We start from the raw sequence: 20,654 nt of genomic DNA on the forward strand, positions 1-20,654 counted from the left end.
CATCCAATGAAGTGAGCTGTAGCTCACAAAAGCTTATGCTCAAATAAATTTGTTAGTCTCTAAGTACTCCTTTTCTTTTTCCATTTCACTAAGCATTTCTAAAGAGTCTATCAGCACAGTACTTCAGAACAACCAACCCCCACCCCTGCCCCATCTTTCCCAAGATTCCCCTGAGGTGGTTTAAGATCTTGGGAGCCAGACTCCTCCACCATGGGGTCTCTAACCGCCCTAAAGGGCTGAATGTCTGTCCCTGACTCAACCAGACAGATATGCAAAGTGGAATTAACCCACAGGGTTGAAAAGGGTGGATCGCTTCATGCTTTGAACCTACAAGCCAATGCAGATGTGACAAATGGAGCCCCTCACCAAAAATAGCACCCTGTGAGAAAGGCCCGGTGCTTTTTTTGCAACAGCAAATGGATTCTCAAAGAAGCATCATCTACTAGGCCCCTCAATCCCCTTTTGTTGCTTTGGTTAAAGACAAAATTATTAGGGAAACATGTTTTCAAGCTTTAATATAGTGGTAACAACAATGGATTTTTTAAAAAGAAAGCTATATTTTAACAATAGCTTTATTTTATATTTTAAGAATTTATTATTTTTATTTAAAATATTTATTTTAAAATATTTATTTATATTTTTTTTAATTTAAACCCAAAAAAGCGTCTGAGTGATCCCTGGAGGTTAGCAGTTCTGCAGAAGCATGCTCAACCCTGGGTACAGTGAAGAGAAAGAACGTGCCTTTTTTTGCTTGATCAGCAAGCGGGGGTCAAACAAGGAAAGGCACTGACTGGCTCTAAAGTTAACCACATCTAGTCCTCTTTGGAAAGCAACCTGGGGATAAAGGGTTCTTGAGGGTGGAAGAGCAAAAGATCTGACTCTTAAATTCAGAATCCTAGCCTGGGAGAATATCTGAAGTACTTAACTGAGTATATTCCTTTAAAAAAGTATTCAAGAAGTAGATAGACTGCTTTATTAAGTATTTCTTCATGTTAACAGTAACAGTCAAGCAGAGAAATATTAAGATGGTGATTGATTTGCATACATGGCTTCCATGGACAAAGTTTTTTTGTTTTGTTTTATTTTTTGTTGTTGTTGTTGTTTTTTTTTAAATAAGAAAAAGTTACCCGTTAGTTTACTGCCAGTTCCTTTTTGTAATTTGTCCATCTTTTAGCCATTTTCTGCTATTCCTCATCTCACTATCAACCATGTATGTCCTATTTGGCCTTTTTCTTTACCTAGCATCTACTATTAAGAGTAAGCAATTATCCCATTTTGTTCCAATTCCAGACACACTTTTTGAGGGTCGGAAGAGATCTATTCTTAACTACAAGAAGGGGAAAGAAGTGGTATGCACCGAGTTTGGAAATGTAAATCCTCCGGCCCCCTTCTGAAGCATGCTGAACCAGACTCCCTAGAGTTCATGTCATCAAAAGGCCACAGGAGTCCTCTCAAAATATTCTTAAGAGGATTTAGCCCCTTTTAAAAGGGACTTACCGCGTGGGTGGTGTCTCCATTTAAACATTTTCTAAGGCTAAAAAAAAAATGGCCCTCTATTTAAAGACTTCTCATTCCAATGAAAAGGCACTAAGAATTTTTGCACTATTTTCACTGGAAATATTTTGAGCATCTGTCTCTAATGGTAGTTCAGTCTTCCAGTACTGTGATTTAGATAGAAAGTAATAGAAGATGGTCTTAGACAGAATGTTAGCTGTAAGAGGGGTGCAGGACCATATGTTAAAGAATTACTTCCCCCTCACCCCATTCCCCCACCATAATCTCCCCTATTAATATAAGAGCCTTAGTTAACACCTTCTTCTGAAAGTTTAAATCTTTATGAACTTTATGGAATTAGGAATAACCACCATAAGGGTTAATTTCTGTCCTCTGACAGTCCACAGGAGTTGTGCAAATCCAGGCCTAAGGACTGATTTTCAAGTGCTGAGCAGCCATAGCTTCCACTGAATTTCTTGGCATACTGAGTGCTCAGCATCTCCAAAAGCCAGGCCCCACTACAATAGAGTGGTGCTGTAGACACTGGTATAGCTTAGATACTGTACGCCCCCAATTACTCTATAACTCAGAGCACAGGGCTCTGGTGATGGAAAGTCCATGTAACAGGGGCTGGGTTTAAGAAAGAGACACACCGGGCACAACCAACTGTGCTATTTGTTGACGGTGGTGAGTATATTGTTAACTCTTTAGGGCAAATTTATAAATGGGACTATAAGAACTCTCTAGACCAGCGGTTCTCAAACTTTAGCAACCGAGAACCCACATTTTGATTTAAAATTTTTCACAGACTCCCCAAGCCCCCAACTCCACCCCTTCCCCCAAGGCCCCACCCCACCTCTTCCCACCCCTGCTCCTCTTCCCCACTTCTTTCTGCCCCCTCCCCGAGCACGCCCCATCCCCACTCCTCCCCCTCCCTCCCAGCGCCTCCTGCACGCCGCTTAACAGCTATTCCCCGGCGTGCAGGAGGCGCTGGAAGGGAGGGGGAAGGAATTGATCAGTGGGGCCCACGGACCCCAGTTTGAGAAACGCTGCTCTAGACTGAAGTTTGAATACTTTTAATACTAATCAAGTATAAGTTTAATACTGGCCATGACATCATGCCCCTTTCTCCCAAAAACGTAGAAAGCCCCACAGAATTGTTCCCTTGCGATCATGCTTGTAGATATGACTGTGAGTGAATTCATTTAACAAAGTCATGCTGGAAAACAAAAGCACTGGACTGGATATCCTGTTTCCAGAGCAATCTGTACCAAACCACACGCTTAACTGGTGGGTTAAAAAGTACAGTAAGATTGACAAATATGACAACAGCAAATCAAGTTTGTTTTTTAATATAGGCTATGACTTTCATTATAATCTTTTGATGAGACTATACTGCACCTTCCTGAAACCTCCATCGCCATGTCAGCAATGAACACCTGCAACAATTGTATAAAAAGGAAGCTTATGTCCTCATTGTGGTTTGCCAGTAGCACTAAAGACAGTGACCTGAACAGCTTATTAATTAAAAAACTGCTACATTTTGACCAACACTTAAGACGGTTTCTAGGTCATTTCACAGTGCAAAGTATGAATATCTTGATGATAATGGCATTAAAACCCATATTTCCTTCAGTTTTTATTGCAAATCTCATTAAAATAAATCTAGACCACCCTCCCTGGAAATTCTAGATTCTTCACAGTGTCAGCCAGTACTCAGCACTAAGCACTTGCTCACTTACCTAAGGAATGTGTTTCTTTTAATTACAACAGTAGTCTGTACTTTTAAAATTCATAATTTAACATAGGCTGGCAACTAACTTTAATAGAAAACTCTTTTAAAAACATGGGCAAACAAGATATGGATCTGGGGGATGGAGTTTGTGCACGGGTAGTGCACAGCAGTTTAAAACACCAGTATTTCACGCCTGGAGAGCTGGGCTCAACTGTTATGTTAGCCCAAACAATTAAGCCTCATGGGCCCCCCTGTGGCATGGGGCACTGGGCAATTGCCCTGCTTGCAATGCATTTTTTATTTAAAATATTAACTATCCTAGATTAACACAGGGCACTGGGGTTATGTTGTAGTAAGTTTTGTTGTCAGGAGGAGATCACAGTGCAATGAAGTTTGAGAACTGCTGTTTCAGACCATGTGAAGAAAGTGAGTTTGGTAATCTCATCATTGAGACCCTAGTGGACATTTGCCCACATCACAATGCCAGAGCAAGGCCCAGCGCTGGAATGCCTGCAGGGCCAGGACCAGGACTATTAAAATCCCTTAGAGAAACCATGTAGCTTATTTAAATTTGCTCCGCCACTGCACCTGCCCATCCATTTTATGCCTGGGTCAAGCCAGTGCAGGACAAAAGTCCTTTATAGCTATGGAAACAAAGAAGACTGTTTTTCTCTCACTACAGACCCCCTCTTTATGAGGTTACCCAAACTTCTTCATCTTGGCTCCCAAACTACACCACCAGTCTTTGTTGTAACAAGCAAGTGAGGCTTGCCTCCAGGAAGTGCTCACAAGACAGTAAGGAGGGTGCAGTGTGTTTAATTATTCCAAAACATCCACCTTCCCATACTTTTAGTTGATTATGCAGAGTCCTCCAGAAATCCCCCCTCCCCCCCCCCGCATCTGAAATGACAGCTCCAAGTACTAGAAATGCAGGGCAAGGTCCGGCTTTCCCTCCAGAAAGGGGGTTAGGCTATGAACGAGGCAAACTGCCTCTAGAGCAGGCCAGGGGAGGGATGAAGCTGGAACTACCAAAGTAGATGAAGTGATTTAAAAATTAAATGGGCCAGGCACCCAGTGGCCTGAAGCAGGAACCTGACCAATCACTTCCAGGGGGCCATCACGAGGCGGGCAGAGGGCTGGGAGATCAGGCCCAGGCTGAGAAAGCTATTGGGGGGAGGGACTGGGGGATAAAAGAGGGGGGCTAAACTCAGGAAGAGGGCGAGGGGGGAGGAGAAACCTTAATTATTCCCCCATTGTGCCCCCCCCCCGGGTCACCGCAGCTCGGGGAGTGCCAGAGCCTAAGGGCAGGCGAGGACCGCCCTGGTATTGCAGGGCGGTGGGGGGATGCTTCTCCCAGGTTCCTCATTATGGGGCGGGGGAGAAGCGAGGGTTGCTCTTACTGCTGGCCCCTGCGTGCCCGGTCACTAACCTGCTGGAGGGGCATTTCCGAGCCCAGCAGCGCCCCGGGCAGCCTCCGGGAGGCGAGGAGGCCGCACGCGCGTGTGACTGGGGGGGGGACACGGACAGTCCCAGGCCAGCGGCAGGAGGAGGAAGCGGGTGTCCCCCTCCCCCCACTCGGATCAGCGCCCCCTCCCTCCTGCCCGGCTCCCAGTCACAGACGCGGCCTCCGCGCACGTGTGCGAAACGTCACCGGCGAGTCCGGGGGTGAAGCGGAGACACCAGCTGGGCAGAGCCCCCCGCTCCCCCCAGACACGGGCAGGGGAGCAGCGGAGCCTGCATCTACCCAGCTCCTGGAGCAGGGGTCGCCACAGCCGCCCCCCGCTGAGGACGCCCCCAGTGAGTGGGGATGCCCCAGCGCCGCGAACTCCCTGCAGCGCCAAGCACTGGCCTCAGCGGGCTCTTTGTTGGAGCCACAAATATCAGTGGGGGTCGCTGGCCCTGCCGGTGAGAGGGGAACAGGCTGCAACCACCCCTCCCCCCGCCTTATCCTCTGCACCCGGGGCAGGGCACCACTGCCCCAGCTGCAGAGAGGAGGCACCGCCTGGAGCGGGCCCGAGTTGGCGGGGGGTGGGGGGGAAGAGACAAAAGTTTATTGCAACACGACGTTGTCCCAGCCCTTCCTGCCCCCCGACCCCGGCTGGAGATGGGACAGCGGGGCCCTGCCCGGGGCTCAACCCGAGTGTCCCCTTCGCCCTCCCGCTGGGATGGGGGGGAATTACCGGGGGGCGGCCTCCGCCTCCTCCAAGCGCTGGCTGCAGCAGCGCCGTCCTGCCGGCGGGTCCGTGCGGGGTGCAGTACAGGGAGCCGCCAGCGGGCTGACCCCCCTCCGCAGTGAGGGCAAAGGCACCGGGAACCTGGGAGGAGGAGGACACACAGGACGCCGCCGCCGCGCCGCTGCGGATCTGGATGAAGGTGCCAGCGGCGAAGTGGGCTGGGAAGCTGGCGGGGGTCACCCGGGAGTCCATGGAAGGTGCGGGTGGCTGCGCTGCTAGGGCCGCCGGCTGGAGTCCCCTTCTCATCCTTCCCTCTGGGTCTGTCCCCGTAGCCGAGTCTCTACCTCCCTCCCCCCCGGCCTTCCCGGCTGCTTTCCTCCTCAATGCCGAGGCCCGACCCAAAATACTGGGGGCGGCGGGTGCCGGGGGGGATCCGGCTGCAGGATGCGGGGTCCCAGGGGGGGATGAAAGCGGCGGGACGGGCAGATGCGGCGGATGAAGCGGGGCCGCTCCCGCTGTGTGGGGCCGGCTGGAAAATGGCTCCAGGAAGCGGCGGCTGCTGACAATGAATGAAGGGAAGGGAGACGGGTTACGCGCCAAGGGCCTCCCGCGAAACTCGGATTTCCCGCCCGCTTTTCAAACTACATTTGCATAGCTCCGCCCCGCAGGTACGTCCCATAAGGCTGGCCCTCCCATTGGCCCGCTACTTCCTCACTCCCATCCAATGCCCAACCCTGTTGACACCCTGCCTGATTTCCATTGGCCCACTGCGGTGCGGTGTTGCCTCATTTGCATAGGGTCTATTCATTGGCTGTGGAGGCGAGGCCGGGGATTCCCCTCTGAGCCGCCGGGATGCCGGTGCGCCGTCTCGGTGACAGTGACAGCCGGCGTCTGCGCGTTCTCGAAAGTGCCCGGGGGCCAGGGAGGTTCCGTTCCCGGTGTGTTCCCCTCCCGCCGCCCCAGCGCGAGCGCGGCTGCTGCGGCACAGGGGGACACTCTGCGGTCGTACCCCGGCCAGGGGAGCGGCTCTGGTCCGGCCGGCTTAAAGGGCTGGGCGAAGGCTAAACTCAAGGAAGAATAGCAGGTGAACGCCGCATTCCTTCGGCGACCGCAGGGCGCACCTAGCAGATGGGAATGAGAAATCCTGCTAGACCCGTCCAAAGAATACAGCCAGGAATACATGAGTGCAAAGGACACAGCGGACAGTGGCACCGCAAGCATCCTTGTGGAGAATAGTGTAACTGGGTTGGAAGGGAACTGGCGCATCTGGACTCAGTGGGGTGGCGAATCTTTTACAGAGCAGTAAGAAAATCCTGTGATGGAGACATTGCTAGTAACTGTTGAGGTTTGCATTGAAAACGGACTAAAACTGCCTTGTTTCACACTGATTAAATTTGGCGTTTGAATTTAAGCCTACCTGCTCTTCAGAGGCCAACTAACTTTTCTTCTTTGTGCAGTTAACTATTTAAACGTTTGAGGTTTAAAAGTAAGCCCTTTTAAAAGATTTTCCCAAACAGTAATTTTTTCCAAATCCCTGTTGCTAAAGAAACATTTCCCATTTTCTCCAAACTTCACACACCTATACTCATCTCCTAATGTCTCAGAAACAGACCACATTCTAAATTTTACACAACAAAAAAAATATTCCTTTTATTTATCATGATCTAGTTTAACTAAAAAAAGTTGAACTATGTCCAGCAGTTATTTCCATTGTCTAATGTTAACTACTGGACCTTCTGCCCTGCCACCTCCAGGGATCCTAGCTACTGCACTTTCCATCCCCAAATCTGATTTTCCTCTATGCTTCCTGCTGAGTTAATCATCATACACAAAAACATCATGTTCCCTGGCATGTCACTCTTTAAGAACAGAAGTTCCATTCAAATAGACCTGGTGAAGTCTCTCAGAACGGGCTCACACTCTTGGCCAACCTCAGGAAATCAGATAAATTTGGAAGCTGCTAGTTTTGTTTGTCAAGTAATTTTGCCCCCACGCTTTGTCCCTATCAATAATAGGCATATACCGTGAGCAGGGGGCCTTATTTATATTTATTACAGTAGTGCCTGGAATTCCCAATAAGGGCCTCGTTGTAGGCATTGTATACACAAGAGTTTGTCTCCGTTGAAAGTCTAGGATTATGATGTGGTGTGATGAGCAGATTAGTTTCTTTCTCTGGTGAACCTTTGTGGCTCATCAGAATCAGGGACTGAAATTGGACTGGGTTTGCAAACCAGTACTTTTTTGGAGGCAGGAGGCTGCCATCTTGTTCTACAGAATCTCAGCTTTCACTTATGATTGTGGAGAAAACCCTGAAAATGTTAAAGAAATCTAAACTGATGAACCAATGTCAATCTAAGTCGAAGCAGAACTTGAAACAGCAACTCAGAGGTGGGAATGCCGCATTCTTCTCAGTGCCCAATAATGGGAAACTCAGATCTCTCATGATGAATTAAAGGTCAACATTATTTATTTCACTGCAGTCACAGGATGTAGTAATGAAGGAGGCTGTCAGATCTCCACATTCTATTGTAAATGGCATCATTTTGGAACCACAAAGAGATGGGCACCACTTCTTACCCCACCCCACATACACACACCTGACCTGAGGAGCTAAAAGGCCAGATGAGAGGAGTAGAGCCTGAGGGCATTTGAGTCCCTTTATAGGGAAACTAATGTCTCAGAGCCCAGTAGGTAATTCAAGCCCTGGTAAGGGGGAGCACATCCCACACAGCCTAGTAAGGTACACCCAAGACCTCAACCAGTCAGTTTCCTCCTCTACCACAAGAGCAGGATGGGTTCGGTGATGGGTGTAAGCCCAGACAGCTTCCTCCTTGGTTTTAGCTGCTGCTGCATCTCCCTCTGCTGAAGATACATATGAAGGGGGGTGGGGTAACTCCCTTTTATGGATACCCAGCCAGCCAGTAGCTTTAAAATCCCTCTTAGTAGCTGTTGTCTAATTGCTCTACCTGTAAAGGGTTAAAAAGTCTCACTACTATGCCTAGGTAAAAGGGAAGTGAGTGGGCACCTGGCCAAAAGAGCCAATGGGAAGGCTAGAACTTTTTAAAATTGAAAAGCGACTCCCCTTTTGTCTGTCTGTTGTTGTTCTCCCAGGGAGAGGCGGACAGGGCAGAAACTATGCTGTGAGAAGGTTGGGCCAGGTATGAAACTATCATCAGTATCATACCTAGAAACTACTCATTTAAAACCCCAGATATGTAAGTAGATCAGGAAACGTCTAGGAAGACGCAATTAGGTTTATCCCTTTTATTTCTTTATAGCTTGTGGATTCCTCTGTGCTAACCCCAGGTGCTTTTGTTTTGCTTGTAACCTTTAAGCTGGACCTCAAGGAAGCTATTCTTGGTGCTTAATCATTGTAGTTGCTCTTTTAAAATCTAGCAATAGCCTGAGTTCCCAGATATATTTTCTTCCTTTTTTTAAAAAAAATAAAATTTACCTTTTTTAAGAACAGAATTGGATTTTTGTGTCTTAAGAGGTTTGTGCACATGTTGTTTAATTAGCTGATGGCAACAGCTGATTTCCCTTTTTTCTTTCTCGGCTCTTACCGGGAGGAGGGGGTGAAAGGGCTTGAGGGTACCCCATAGGAAGGAATTCCCAAGGGGGCCTTCCTGGACTACCAAAGGGGTTCTACACCTGTGTGGTATCAGCATTTACCAATTCAAGGTCAGAGAAAAGTTGTAACCTTGGGAATTTAATACAAGCCTGGAGTGGCCAGTATTCATTTTTAGAATCCTTGCGGGCTCCCACCTTCTGCGCTCAAAGTGCCAGAGTGGGAAATTAGCCTTGACACACCCCATTCACCTTTTCAAGCTTTTCTCCTCAACCATGAGGACTCAAAACTATTATTTCAAATGAGATTCTGATATCAATACCTGACTCTAGGATCCAGGGCCCTAGACACAAGTCTATTGTAACTATGGTGTATCTGGACCTCAGTGAGGGACAGCCAAGCCAGGAGAGTCCATGTAATAATATGTTGAACATGTGCACAATCTGTTGCGAGTGGTATGTCATTTTACCATGTCTATTGGACAAAGCTTATTTTGTGGGTGGTGCCTGGGAAAGATCCACCGCTTTTCCACGTTCCAATTCAAACCCTGGCCAAAACAGACTCCCGGTTTGTTGGACCAGAGGTCCTTGTGCCCCAGGTTAATTTGTCAGTGGGAGATGGAACTGAAACGGTGAGATATGCTCAGAGGCTGGAATCAGAGAGAGCAACAGGGTTAGGAAGCCAGGGATGCAACATGCACAGGGATTGGACAGCAATTGTCCTCATTAACTCCCAGAGCCCCATTGCCTGGCCCATTTCCCCAGCTGCAGTACCCAGCCTGGCTCCCAGTCCCTTGCCCTATTGCACAGACGTACAAATGTAAACATTTTTCCTGTATTCAGTGAGTTAGGAGGTTGAGGGGGGGCATGGAACTAGGGAACCAAGCAAGGCAGTCACTGGGGATGTTTAACCAGCAAGGGCTAAAAGACTGGGTGAGGCAGTAGGGCTCAGATAGACAGTAGGGCTAAGCTTCAGGGGCCAGGGAGGCAGACTGGGGACCTGTTGCCACCCTCACACATCTTCCCTTCCTCTCACACAGCGCCGCTTTCCTCCTCACTCTTCATTAGCTTTGCCAATGGGAATCTCAGACTGATGATGATAGAAAGCCCCATAGGAGTAGACCTCCTCTTGGGAAAGCTTCCTCTAGGAGGTTCACTAGAGGAAAGCCAGGTTCTTTCTGGCTCTACCAGCATAAGCCTCCTATCTCCTGTCATGCTTCTGCCCAGCAGAAGACTGCTTCTCACTCCTGATACTCCCAACTCATAGCTCCCTCCCTATGCCTCGCTTCACAGAGCACTGATTCCACCCATGCACCATCCCCCAACCTACTTCTCCTCCCCCCTGTATAGCCATCCTTCCCCATGTTCCCCCACCATACACCACTTGCTAACCATCCTCTGTGCACAACTCCCTGCTACTACAGGTCTCTCCACTTCTTCTACCCTCGCCCCAACTTGCTCACCAGCTCCTGGTATCCCCGGCTCTTCCACACCCTTCAGACGCTCCAAAACTACCCCAACATTTTTTTAAAAAGTAGTCAAACCAACCAACCACACTTGGTTAATGTAGCGCTCACAGTGCTCAGCTGCATTTCCTGTCAGTGCAACTATTAAAAATAAAGGAAATGACCAGTTAATCCAATACTAATTTTTTTTTTTTTTGCATCACAGTAGCACCTATCAAGGATCAGGGCCCAGTTGTGCTAAACACCATACAGACAGTAAAAAATTCCAATTCCTCTACCTTAAATTGGGGAGTATTTTGTAGAGCTGAACAGTCTGATTGCGTTTTGAGCATTTTAATTCGGTGGGTGGCTAGAGATACAAATTGTGGTTAATCTGCATGTTAATGTTGCCTGAACTGATGCTTTCTTTGATTATTAGTCATTTGATTGAAAGGAAATGCACTTGAGCAACCTTAACTGTTAGGTAACCAGGTTTTCATGTGGATAATGTTGAATGTTATTTGCACTACAATGAAATAGCTTTATTTAGGGGCAGATCTAAGGGGCACCTAGTTGTCAAATACCAATAGGGCCCCTCTACTTCAGCTGTTGTCACCACTGCAGCATTTTGGTCTCACACATTGCTGTTTGGGCTTCTTCCAAGAAGCTCCTGTTTCCCCACCCAAGGACAGTGATTGCATCACTGTCAATGACAGACTAGCAATAGACTCTCTAGAAAGTTGGGGAGGAAAGGTAGGCAATTTGGAGTTCCTCATGGAGGGGAAAAGGAACTAAAGGGGTAGAAGGATGGAAAGGAAAACAAATAGCAGAAAACAAGGGGGGGTCAGAAGGAACACGGAGAATGAAGGTCAGAAAACAGGGTAAGTATAGAACTACGATGGAGGAATAGAGAACTTGGGTACAGTGTAGGGACCAGAAGGCAGGCAAAGAAATGGGAGCCTCAGAGATTGGGGAGAGAGAACTGCACTCCTAAGAGAGCAGGGAACTAGGGAATCAAGAGGGTGGGAAGAGTAGAGAACATGAGGTGGCAAAAGGAGGTGTGGGGGGAGGATTGTGAGGGTAACAGAACTAGGAGGGAAGTGACAACACATGGAGCAGATAAGTGGAGCTCCAAAAGGGGCAGAAACAATTTGGACTAGGAGAATAGAGGGAAGTGAGTTGCTGGAGCAGAGAACAAGGGAGACCAGAGTGAGGGCCCAGGAAATGGGGGTAGGTGGGGCAGACTTTGTGGGGTTAGTGTGAGGATGGGCGACAGGAGATGGATCATTTGATGATTACCTGTTCTGTTCATTCCCTCTGGGACACCTGGCATTGGTCACTGTTGGAAGAGACGATACTGGGCTAGATGGGCTGTTGATCTGACCCAGTATGGCTGTTCTTATGTATGTTGAGGAGAGAATTGGGAGCAGAAATTGAGGAATGAAGATTCCAAAGAGAGATGAGAGGGGAAGGGGTGTGTGTGAAGAGAAAGTCCAGCACTAGAAGGGGAGATGTGTTTATGGAGGTAGGGAGCAGGAGCGTCCTTATGGGCATGTATGAAGATGGCTTTAAAACCTAAGAGGAGACATTAACAATAGTATCACCCTGCCACAGTATCAGAGGATTGGAATGGAGATGGGGGGCTTGAAAAAGGAACAGAGATCTGGGGAGCCCTGCAAAAGGGAGAAGGGAAAAGCAATGCTGGCTCTGCAGGAGAATTAAAACAGTGTTAGTAGAGGAAAGTGGGGTAAAGGGACAAACAAGAGAAAAGCATGCAAACGAAAGAAAATTGGCACATGTAGAGAGGGGCACCAGAGGCAGGGAAGAGGGAGCCCAGAGAAATTGAAAAGAGCAACAGTAAGAAGGACAAAAAGCCTAGATAAATGAAATGGAAAAAAAGAAGAGCAACACATATCAACAGAGAGGTGAAGAACAGGATTGTTTCAGGCTTCTAGTTTTACTCTATTTATTCTTTGTAAAGCACACTTGGTGTAGTAGGCATTTCAGACACATATGGAGAAAAGTTCTTGGCCCCCAGGAGCTTACCAACTAATACTTTAACTGCATGGACAGACCCTGTATATCTGCATGAAGCCCTGTTGGAAGGCTAGAGTCTGGATAGTTAAAGTGTCAACAAATGGAAAGGGTGGACACAACAAACACAAAGGGATTATGCAGTTAAACTGGACACATGGCTTCTTAGCTACAAGGTTTTTTATTAACTTATTGCTCTATAAAATGAGCAAAATCAGAAGTCTGAATCAGAATGATAGGAGTGGCTGGGCAGTTAGTGGTAGAATCATGGTCAAAGAGTGAATTTGAAGAAAAGTTGGAGATTGCTAGAAACAGAGAAAAGGCTAGGCTGAGCATAAAGAGTAGACTCAAAGAAGATTCCAAGAGGCAGGCAAAGCCTGTTACACTCAGAGGTATGAATAGGTGCACTTCAATTGCACTAGAAATAAATTCAGAAAGAAAACTTAGAAAAGTGTACTATTACCTCATGAATAATAAGAACTAAGGGTACTTACCAACTATAAGAGAAAGCAGTGTATTAAGTAGCAGCTATTCGTAAAATCACCACCTTTTAGAGCTACAGGTGTTTAGTTTTACAAAATTTAAGGGGTCAGTCCCAGAGAGGCATGCTGGGAAAAAATTTCCTATAAGTGGGTAGCACTGTAATCAAGAGAGTTAGTAGGGAGTAGGTGGTTATAAAGGTAGGGGATGCTGTAGCTGGAAGGCTCTTTTTAATGCACTGGATGCCCTATCAGTGTTTGGTAAAAGTCAATGAGATATTAGTATGTAGTTAAAGGTAGTATCATGGAAACTACTAGAAAGGCTTGAGAAGGAAGATGGTGATGATAGTTTAAAATGGCAGGCCAAGAGCATAACTTTAGTGATAACAAATAGACCAGAGTAGCAAGAAATGAGATACTGTATTTAGCGTAGCAAGCATGGAGCTCAAATTTCAGCATTGCTGACTATGGGATAATCTAGTTCATTTGCCTTTAGGAAGGGCTCTTATCCTGAAATTCATCTCTGGTTGTAGTGATGTAAGTATGTAGCATTAAGAGTTGCACAAAGAAAGCCATTTGTAGTACACTGCAATTTTTATTACTCCCAGAAAACTTATGAACAATGCTGCATATTTTTGGGTATCATTTACTGGCATGTGAACTATTCAGTGAGAACTATTTTTTCAGTGGGACTACTTGTGTAAGAAGTACAGGCCAATGTAAGATTTACAGAGCGGGGCCCCTATGAAGGGAATGCCTAGAAATTAACAGTGCCTTTAGACACAAATCCTGAATTCCTTGATCAGGTTCTAGTCAGGTAAAATGCTTGTGAGCTTTGCCTGGATAAAGACCAAATAAAAACTAACTTTCTGATTTTATAGTTGAGAACTCATGTTGCCTAGTACTTGGAGAACACAGAGCTGTATATTCTATGTTTAGTGTGTACGTCAGTCATTGGGCATATTTACCTTGTAAATGCTGGAAACATCTGTTTCAGAAAGCTGTCACAACTGAAATGTCATCACTTTGCTGTCAAAAATTTTCATATGTGTAATTAGTACTTAAATGGCAACGGTGGGAAAGCTCTTAAAAGGATACAGAGAAAGGAGTGGGCTATTAAGGACGGGGAAGTATAGATGATGATGATGCATCATTGTTCAAAGAAAACTCTTTTTCCAGTGCAGGAGAAGCATTGCTATTACATGGAGCTGAATGAAGGGAGGGATGGAGGGGGAAATTAGTGGAGCTTCACTTGGTTGGCATCTCTTCTCTTCTCAGTTTGCCTGTATTGCAATCACTGATTATCCTTCTCAAGGACTGTGTAGCCTAAAGCTGTGCTTCTCAAGCTATCTGATGAGGGGGACCGGCAATTTTTTTTCCAATGTGCACGCAGACCGGCAGCCGATAGATAGCTCACAGACCGGCACCAGTCCGCACACCACCACTTTGAGTAGTACTGGCCTAGAGGATGAATAGTTTTCTTCATAATACAAAGTTAGTGAGCTTAAATCCCAGAAAGGTTACAGTTCTATTAACCCTGCTATTAATGTTTTCCTGCAATATGACTATACATTCTTAACATATTTCTAAAATAAAAAATAGAATAACTGAACCAAAACAATTCATATGTTTTGTTTGTTTTTTAAAGGGAAAAGAGAGAATAAAATGAAAGGTGGGAGGGAACACAATCACTGAAAGATGTGATGTCTATTAAATGTCATGCTTTGAAAGGTGTTAATTGTTTCAGTGATCAACAGTTAAACGAGAGCTAACTTGGTTTTTCTCCTAAGGCTTATATACTGACACATGCAGCTCTGAATTAGGGAGCAAGTGTGCATTGTAGTGTTTCACTTGACAGTTTAAATGGCCACCTATTCTCTAATGTGGCTTATTTTATAGATTTCACATTTCTATATGGTCAAACATAGCAATCTCTAGTTCATTACTGTACTACTCGTAACTGTGATAAGAATCAACTAAGTGTATATACAAGCTTCAAAAAGGTTTACTTACTATACCTGGTTACCTCCATATATTAGTAAGCATGTTATTTGATAGATGGCCTATCAGAAAAGGGTGTTCTTTGATATGCCTACTTAAATCTGGTATATATGGTATGTTTAACAGCAACAAAACTTGTTAGACACTAGTAAGAGAGTATATGTTGTTTTTAAAAACAAGTGTTTTATTCAGTAAGTTTGTTTTAGTTCCTGGTGGACTGAACTGGTGGTCTCTGTCCAGCAGATGTCCATATCACAAAAATCACTACCTCAAAACACCAGGGTACTAACTGGGACCCTTGTTAGCTGTCCCAGAAGATTGGGCATGGAGACTAAACTCTTGTCTTGCTCCTAGACATGCTGTCACAGTTGTAGCACATTGGCAAGAGGTGTAAAGAAGTTTGCATTGCTGGTACCAATGCTGTCCCTGCTGTATGGTTAGAGGGGTTCCATCTCTGTGTGAACTGGGTTTCATTTTCTCTAGCTGGGTAATATTCTTCCAGAAGAAGCTTTATGTTTTTGATGTTCTTTATGTAATCAGACTTGCTACGGGAGAGAGGCCAGATTTCCTTTGTTTGTTTGTGCAGGTAATAAATAAAGTCACATTTATAAATTTAATGTCATATTTATCTCTTTGAACACATGTGAGAATATGGAGCAGGCAGACCTTGTGCTCATATAATTTCATCAGCTTGCATTACTGGGCATCCTCAAACCATAGGTTTCTTTTAAACTGTTGGGACTTGAAATCATGGACAATAGGAGTTCTCTTCACTTTCATAAGCAGCTAGTTTGGGGTATAATATATGTAAATTGTAGTGAAATTTATGTTAATAATGTTGAAATTGACGTACTGGCCACCACTTCCAGCAGCTCCCATTGGCCTGAAGCAGCGAACTGCGGCCACTGGGAGCCGCAATCAGCCGAACCTGCGGATGCGGCAGGTAAACAACCCGTCCCGGCCTGCCAGGGGCTTTCCCTGCACAAGCGATAGAACAAGTTTGGGAACCACTGTAGTAGAAAGTTCTTCCCACACTATTGCAGCGTATTTAGCCCTTTCCTCGATAATTGGGGAGGGAGGGATTCTTCTTATGCCAGGTTTAGATGGAACCCTGTCCGATTGTCTAAAGAAGGGTGTATGTGTGATCCAGTTGAAGGATTCAGTGTTGGGTCATATTTGTCTATCCTCTTCTCCCAAAAACTATGGGAAATGTTGTGGAGCTGTATGCAGTGGAAATGGTGGGAGGTTTCTGTAGTTTTTTGGAGGTGGGAATGAAGGTTTTATGTTATTGGTTACTTCAGTTGGATTAGTGCACAACCCTTTGCCTGGCTTATACTATTCTGTTGTATAAAGTATGTACTGTAACACCAACACCATGTATCCACAAAAACAACAAGGAATCCAGTGGCACCTTAAAGACTAAGAGATTTATTTGAGCATAAGCTTTTGTGGGTAAAAACCCCACTTCTTCAGATGCATGGAGTGAAAATTACAGATGCAGACATAAATATACTGACACATGAAGAGAAGGGAGTTACCTCACAAGTGGAGAACTAGTTCTGACCGGGCCAATTCGATCAGGGTGGATCCCAATAATAGATGAGGTGTCAATTCCAGGAGAGGCAAAACTGCTTTTGTAATGAGCCAGCCACTCCCAGTCCCTATTCAAGCCCAAATTAATGGTGTTAAATTTGCAAATGAATTTTAGTTCTGCTGTTTCTCTTTGAAGTGTGTTTATGAAGTTTTTTGTTTGTTTTTTTTCAAGCATAGCTACTTTCAAATCTGTTCTAGAATGTCCAGGAAGATTGAAGTGTTCTCTACTGGCTTTTGTATGTTACCATACCTGATGTCCAATTTGTGTCCATTTATTCTTTTATGTAGGGACTGTCCGGTTTGGCCAATGTACATGGCAGAGGGGTATTGCTGGCACATGATGGCATATATAACATTAGTAGACGTGCAGGTGAATGAGCCTCTGATGGTGTGGCTGATGTGGTTGGGTCCTCTGATGGTGTCGCTAGAGTAGATATGGGGACAGAGTAGGCGTCGAGGTTTGCTACAGGGATTGGTTCCTGGGTTAGTGTTTCTGTGGTATGGTGTGTATTTGCTGGTGAGTATTTGCTTCAGGTTGGGGGCTGTCTGTAAGCGAGGACTGGCCTGCCTCCCAAGGTCTGGGAGAGTGAGGGATTGTTTTCCAGGATAGGTTGTAGCACATTGATAATGTGCTGGAGAGGTTTTAGCTGGGGGCTGTACGTCATGGCCAGTGGTGTTCTGTTATTTTCCTTGTTGGGCCTGTCCTGAAGTAGGTGATTTTTGGGTACCCGCTCTGTCAATTTGTTTCCTCACTTCCCCAGGTGGGTATTGTAGTTTTAAGAATGCTTGATAAAGATTTTGTAGGTGTTTGCCTCTGTCTGAGGGATTGGAGCAAATTCGGTTGTATCTTAGGGCTTGGCTGTAGACAATGGATTGTGTGATGTGTCCTGGATGGAAGCTGGAGGCATGTAGGTAGGTATAGCAGTCAGTAGGTTTCCGGTATAGGGTGGTGTTTATGTGACCGTCACTTATTTGCACTGTAGTGTCCAGGAAGTGGATCTCTTATGTGGGCTGGTCCAGGCTGAGGTTGATGGTGGGTGGAAATTGTTGAAATCCAGGTGGAATTCTTCAAGGGCCCCCTTCCTGTGGGTCCAGATGATGAAGACGTCATCAATGTAGCGCAAGTAGAGGAGGAGCTCTAGGGGACGAGAGCTGAGGAAGCGTTGTGCTAACTCAGCCATAAAAATGTTGGCATACTGTGGGGCCATGCGGGTACCCATAGCCGTGCCCCTGACTTGAAGGTATAAGTTGTCTCCAAATCTGAAATGGTTGTGGGTGAGGACAAAGTCCCAAAGCTCAGCCGCCAGGTGATACTGTTCTTGACAGCTTGTAGTCCATCCTCATGTGAAATATTTGTATAAGGAGCTTCTACATCCATGGTGGCCAGGATGGTGTTTTCAGGAAGATCACCAATGCATTGTAGTTTCCTCAGAAAGTCGATGGTGTCTCGAAGATAGCTAGGAGTGCTGGTAGCGTAGGGTCTGAAGAGAGAGTCCAAATAGCCAGATGATCCTGCTGTAAGAGTGCCGATGCCTGAGATGATGGCGTGTCCAGGGTTTCCAGGTTTATAGATCTTGGGTAGCAGATAGAATACCCCTGGTCGGGGCTCTGAGGGTGTGTCCGTGTAGATTTGTTCCCGTGCTGTAGCAGGGAGTTTCTTGAGCAGATGGTGTAGTTTCTTTTGGTACTCCTCAGTGCGGTCAGAGGATAGTGGCCTGTAGAATGTGGTGTTGGAGAGTTGCCTGTACACTATTGCTTGCGGAGTCTGTACACTGAATCTGCTTCTCATAATGCTCTGAATGGCTTTGTATAGACTTCTTAGGCTGCTTCTGTATTTTTCAGACTTTGGCAAAATGGTTATATTTACTAATGATTGCTGGTAACCACAACCAATAGTTTTGCTCTTTGGAGGGACGTTGAATTGCATGAGGGTATGTTGTATCACCACAATTACAATGGGTTTCCTTTTGGGCAAGGAGTTCTTAATTTCTAGTGTCTGTAGTTGAATTTTGTTGCCATTGCAGTTTCGGGAGAGGAATTGCTTGGTTTTCTATGTTTCTGGCTTCTCATAAACTTATTTTGTGTCAAGAAATTTTGTTAGGTTCATGTCTGGATCACATAAGATTTTGCATGTAAGTCTTGTTGATAGGCATTCCTACACTCTGTTTATAATCTGTGTCCACAAACTTTCATGTGGCAATGAGTTTGTAAACTGAAGTGATAGTATTTCATAGCTTTATATTCTTGCTACTTATGTCTAAATATATAAATATCATAGTGTTTTTCTTTGGTTTGATATATTTTGTTAATACCAATTTTGTAACTGTAGTCGTAGTTCTCCTGTATATGACAGCATGTCAAAACTCAAACAATAGTGTAACAGCAAGGTATATTTTTTGGGTGTACTCAGAAATACCTAAAGTACGTATAGTAATTTCAAATATTTTTTGATAACTTTCCTCAGCAAATAGGCTGGCTTCCTTAGCCCCCTATCTGCAGCCTGCTGGGGAACAGGTTTGTTTTAGGCAAGGGATAGAGAGGTTGCACTTATTTGAATGGATTGTATGCTCTTTGGGTTGGGGTTTTTATTGTGTGCATGTATAGTATGCACCAAAATGGGATCTGTAATGGGCTATACTGGCCCAGGCAGAGCGGGAAGTCTGAGAGGCCAGGCTATCCCATTCCAGAAATTCTGGAGCAGAGTAGGGCCTAGGAAATAGCAGAAGTAGATACTGGGAGAGAAGTGATCCTGGGGTAATAATTGGGGTAAGAGGAGTAAGGGAACAGGCTACTGTTTCTTTAAAGGCCTGGAACCAGAAGCCTTGTAGTGTAGGGACGAAGCTCCACTCTCTCTCAGCTGACCAGGACAAGTTCTGTAAAGGAGGGCAATGTATAATCTACCTCTTCTTCACAGTGGGGAGAGACATTAACAGGAAAAGGATTGATTGCCTCTCCCAGCCCAGGTGAGAAAGGATTGAGATGGTTTGACCTGACCTTCCAGAAGTGGAGGAAGATTGCACCCTCGCAGAGATGTCGAGAGGAAAGGACATTTCTATTAATTTTTAAAAAAAGTTTGAATTCTGTTTGGCAGTGAAAGTCTTTTTTTAATCACTGGGTGAGGTTAATTTAAAGGAGCCAGCTGGGAAAAGCTGGCTTTAAAACTGTGGTCTGGTGCAGGATCCATATACCTGACTGGGATCTTCCACTGTTGTGGAATATTATTCTTAATACCCTTTTTTGGATATTTCCCCTTTCCCCTTCACAATTTCTATCCAGTAGTCTATTTTATTCAGGTATATTTACCACCTTCATCACTGTAGTATATGAGCACCTTCCAGAAAGTGCATTAAATGACTTGATGAGCATTTGTCATGTGTGATTTGTTCTTTAATACCTGAATTACTCTCCCTTTACTGAACAATAATGGACAGGTGAGTTTAAAGTTGCTGCTACCATGGTTCTATAGGTCCAGCTCCCCTGGTGCTCTTGTCTGCCCTGGGTGGACTCTGCCCCATTGGTCAGACTTTCCGAGCTTAAGGATGGATGGGAAGTAACTGCAGACAACAGCTGTTGCTTACTTTCTAAGCAGAACAGTGGCCAGAAGGAAAATTGCAGGCAGCTCTGCCAAAATTTTGGAGTTGGTAAGATCTTGAGCAAGCTACTGCAACATCATGACATTAACTGAACTGCTCTACTGCATAGGCTTTCCTCTGAATTATTGACAAGTGGAGAAAATGACAAGTAATATGTTGGCTGACAAGCAGTGGCTTTGTGATACTAGGGGTAGATGATCCAAAGAAAGAGGTTTAGTTAGTGCAGAGATTTACAGAATTTTGCTGCATGGGGGAGGGGTTTGCTGTGCCCAGTAGGGGTTGCCCTGGTTCTGCAAAAGGATCTTGGGATTTGGTCCCTAGAATAACAATCAATCCTATTAAATATCCTACATAACTACACTGTTTGATTAATGTGAATTTTTATAGAAATTGGACATCACAATTATAGGAGTATTGGGCAGAACTTTGAAAAATTGTCAATGGCTTGTGATGCTTCTTTTACGTACATCAGACTTAACAGAACAGAAATTTTCCTCTTATCCTAAAGCGACTTTTAAATCCCTAAATCTCTAAACAAA

General features: G+C 45.4%; 1 protein-coding gene across 1 annotated transcript in view; it reads right to left on the reverse strand.

The window, feature by feature from the left end:
* The window catches only part of E2F3 (E2F transcription factor 3), a 53,921-nt gene extending 48,212 nt beyond the window's left edge, over window positions 1–5,709 (reverse strand). Inside the window, exon 1 of the mRNA XM_077809100.1 lies at window positions 5,410–5,709. Coding sequence (XP_077665226.1) covers window positions 5,410–5,709 — 300 coding nt within the window. The remainder of the gene's footprint in view (window positions 1–5,409) is intronic.
* Window positions 5,710–20,654: the final 14,945 nt, after the last annotated feature.

This window comes from Eretmochelys imbricata, chromosome 2 (assembly GCF_965152235.1).
Source record: "Eretmochelys imbricata isolate rEreImb1 chromosome 2, rEreImb1.hap1, whole genome shotgun sequence".
NCBI lineage: Eukaryota > Metazoa > Chordata > Testudines > Cheloniidae > Eretmochelys > Eretmochelys imbricata.